This window comes from Coptis chinensis, chromosome 3, assembly GCF_015680905.1.
Source record: "Coptis chinensis isolate HL-2020 chromosome 3, ASM1568090v1, whole genome shotgun sequence".
NCBI classification, from domain to species: Eukaryota; Viridiplantae; Streptophyta; class Magnoliopsida; order Ranunculales; family Ranunculaceae; genus Coptis; species Coptis chinensis.
The window spans coordinates 9,706,320-9,710,386 of NC_141458.1; the positions used below are offsets into that span (position 1 = coordinate 9,706,320).

A 4,067-nucleotide genomic window follows, 5' to 3' on the forward strand; every position below is an offset into this window, starting at 1 on the left:
AATTCTAAGCCATATATTGATGATCGTTATAATAAAATGAACTACATACAAACTCACCTGGTGAGGAACTCGGAGATAGGGTGAGAAGAGAGGATAGGAGATTGATCGCCATTAGCAATTCGTAGGATATCTGGATGAAGATCCTCATAAGTGATCATAGGGATCTTTGACTTAAAGGTATTGCAGTCAATTGCTCCTCTCAATTTGTATCTTCCGAGAAACTCAGTGTGAGAGTTCAGGGTCAAAATTTGGGCCAACACCTTCTCTTGAACGGAATCAACATTTTTGGTAATTTCTTGAATGAATTGAAGAGCCTTGGCGTCTTTTTCAGTAGTAGCAACAGCGGGGTCGATAGGTCGGTTCAGCAAAAGTTGTGTTTGCAATTGCAGGAAACATCATAACTCCCACCCACAAACTCCACCGCATTGTCACAATCCGAAGCTGGGCACCACTTAATTCTTTTTTTAACTTCAACATATGATCGGGGAAGAAACGCAAGTACTTTCCACGCTTCTTCATCATAAACTAATTTATTCACCAACTCGTCACCCACAAACAACAACACACTTAATCTCGGGGCATCTCATTGTTAAACATCCGGGGCCATCATTAATTGAAGTAGTAATGTATCCCTTCCAGCACAGCTTACAAAACAAATGACCACATGCAACACTAACCATATCTCTACGAAGAAAGTCATCAAAACAAATTCTACAATTATCAGAATTAGAGTCACCAAAGTTGGAGATAGCTTTGAACTCACATTTGGCCTCACATTTATAACCCAAGAACACCATCGTCACCACCGACGACAGGGCTAAAACTTGCCCCATGATAGAAAACCAACCACTCATTCTCAAAGAATAGATAAATCTCTTCCCATTAGTGAAGAAGCTGATAGCAAATGAACTTCAATCTGATAAACTAAGCTGTTCCGGTAAAACGGACGATCCCAAATCTGAAATTTTAAGATTCTCATTCTCATCTAATAGTAAATTCTCCTGCAAGTTTTCTGATCAAAACCAGGTAATAACTTTCAGGTCTAGTAATGTTAAATCAAACAGCAATGGGGGCGGTAATATGTCGAGACTAAAATCAGCATCAACTTGGGGATCACACATAGTTAAAGGATTTTCAGTTGAGAAAAAAACAAAACAGCAACAATCAACAGCTCTATCAAAAAAACCACCACTTTGCATCTCTAGTATTTCCAACATTCAAAAAAACCATCCCATTGTTCTCAACCCGTCTCGCGTTAAAAGAACGATTCTTGGTGACTCACCATGTTCGGGTAATCCAACCCAAGTTTATCCCCACGTGCTAGATTCTCAAAAGACTAATAAGTCTTCTACAGCTTCTTGTGATTTGTTTATTGAGTTGGATCATTTAAGAGACTTGTTAAAGGAATCTAAAGAGAGGGAACAAAAGTTACGCGATGAGGTACATGAATTAAAAAGTAGTCAAAAGGTTTCTGATTTAAAACTGGTCAAACTGATAGTAGTAAATGGAGAACAGTGAATTGAAGGATATTATATAATTTACAGAAATTGACTGCACTAATCAACTGCTGGAAATACTTTAATTTGAAATCAAGGGTTTCTGAGTTACTAATTTGGAGAGCTCTCACTTTTCAAGTTTCCTTTTATTTAAGAATGGAGATAAGAGGAAGAGAGAGGTTTTTATTTTGGACTTTCTGTTTTTTGGGTTTTTTTTTTTACGAAAAATTGAAAAGAGATTTGGATTTTTTTTTTTTTTTTTTTTTCCCTGCTGAGGGTGACGTGTTTCCTTTAGAGTAAAAAGGGGGCTGACGTGTTTCAATGAGAGCATTCTCAACTACTCAGTATTAATGGTCTTTGATGTCTTATGCCGTAGCACTGAGGAAAAAAAACTAGAAAGACAAGGTAGTTTTCGTTGTTGTTGATTTTGGTTCTATTTATTGAAATGGTGGAAGAAACCAAAAGTTCAAGACTACGCAGAGTTGGACTTTGAAGTTGTAATTGTGAGCATGTTCTATAGAGTAGGTACATAATTGTAGATATTTTTTTTATGGAAATTTGAAATTGTTTTAAAAAAGAAAACTTAGCCGCATTGCATACTGGACATAGATAGATTAGTTTAAGGTTATAAATTAGAAAATTATAGATGAGGCACAATAATTCTATATATACTCATTTGTTTACAACACTTGCTTGAATCTTCTTTACAGTATACTGATGAAAAATAGGATCAAAAGTAAAACATGCAGATGAGTAGATGATTCATAAATTGGAGCAGATGATCTCCCAACATATGTCGACCTGTGTCCCATAAAGTTAGAGAAATGCATTGTTGTTGGCGCTGATATTGATGTTGATGTTTCACAGTAACTAATACCGGAATCTACTAATGAATCAATATCATCATCAAGACCATTTTGCGGATCATAGCAAAGTCCTGAATTGTTAAAAAGCCTCAGTTTCCTACCCATTTTCCAAACCGTTTCTCTTATAAATGGCACTCGACCTGTTAATTGGTTATCGTTAAGTCTCAATTCACTGAGACCCTTTAATTCTTGAAAGCTTGTGGGAATTGTACCATTTAGACGATTCCGGTCAAGATGGATGACACGAAGGCTCGGCAAAAAGCCTAGTGACTCCGGTATTGGCCCATGCAACGACATGTCAGATAGAACCATGATCATCAAGTCCTTCATTCCATTATACCAATTACCCGAAATAATGGTAGAGTCCATTGCATTCCCTTTGAGAATCAAAGCTTGAAGAGCACTTAAACTTCCAAGAGCATTTGGAAAAGGACCTGAAAGCTGATTATAGCTAAGATCCATAAGTATCAAATTCTTCAAGTTGCCAATTGAGTCAGGTATTGGGCCGGATAAGTGGTTCCTGCTCAAGTCCATTCTAATAAGAGAAGGGCAATTTCCTATGCTGGATGTAATGGAACCAGTGAGGAGATTTTGACTCAAATCAAATATGCTCAAAACCGGATAGTCTAAAACCGGGACCGAACCGGTTAAACTGTTGACGCTGACATCCAAGGACTTCAGGCCCATGATCCTGCTAAGTGAAACCGGTATTGAACCGTTGAGTTTGTTTTTGTGAAGATCCAATATTCTCAAATGGGTGAGATTACCCAATTCAGGTGGAATTGGGCCTACATGCCCATTTTCCCTGAGGACCAAAGTTTGTAATGTTGGGCCTAATTGACCTAAGAATGTAGGGATTGGCTGGGGGTTATAGCTAAAACAACGGTAAAAGAAGAGTGTTCTCAAGTGAGGAAGTTTAGTGATAGAAGGTGATATAAATGAACGTTTCTGGTCACATGTAGGAAATGCCGTGTCGTCGGAGAGTGCACCAAAGGAGAGGGACACAACATGGAAGACCTCATTTTTATCTGGCATGCATTCAATTCCATGCCACCTTCCACGACACACGTCGGGGATATCAGTAGCCCATCCATTGCCGGTCGCCTTCATAATCTCGTAAACAGCTGCTTGCTCTCTAGGATCTGTTCGAGCTCCATTATTGTTCATGGAGAATCTGGTTTGTGGTGCATCGACTAGGGCCGATGGGGTACCGGAATCCGACATTATAATTGTGAATGGCACCACTAGAGGAATCCAGATAAAAACTAGTAAAACAAGTACTAGTGTTGGCATTGGCAATGAGAAGAAGAAATTCATTTGGGTGATTTAGGAGGAATAGAGTGGTTGTTGGGAATTCGAGATACGTTTATAAAGAGGTACATGAATTTAATGGGTATGTGGTCCACATTGGCGTGTGGATTTAAAATGGACTAATAAAAAAGTCACGAGTATGAAGGGTGTTTGGAAATAAATGGTACTGCAGTGAATAATAATTTGTTCACGGGGAACTCCCTAAAACATTCAACATAAAATACTGTTGATCAATGCGTGCTGTCTAATCATCTAATGTATCATCCAAAAAAACATCTGTGCTGTCTAATCATGTGATTACGTGTAAAAACTTAAAACTTGTCAGAAGCTAGTTGATCCACATAGTAAACGTAAGTTAGTGGACCAACAACCCAAACCACAGCATCACTTCATT

The 4,067-nt window shown here is 38.3% G+C and overlaps 1 protein-coding gene across 1 annotated transcript; it reads right to left on the minus strand.

The window, feature by feature from the left end:
• Positions 1-2,139: 2,139 nt before the first annotated feature.
• TMM (Leucine-rich repeat (LRR) family protein) lies at positions 2,140-3,687 on the minus strand. Its single transcript, XM_086599079.1, has one exon. It carries the CDS (start codon positions 3,677-3,679, stop codon positions 2,201-2,203), a length of 1,479 nt encoding a protein of 492 aa, XP_086455205.1. The 5' UTR covers positions 3,680-3,687; the 3' UTR covers positions 2,140-2,200.
• Between the last annotated feature and the right edge of the window lie 380 nt (positions 3,688-4,067).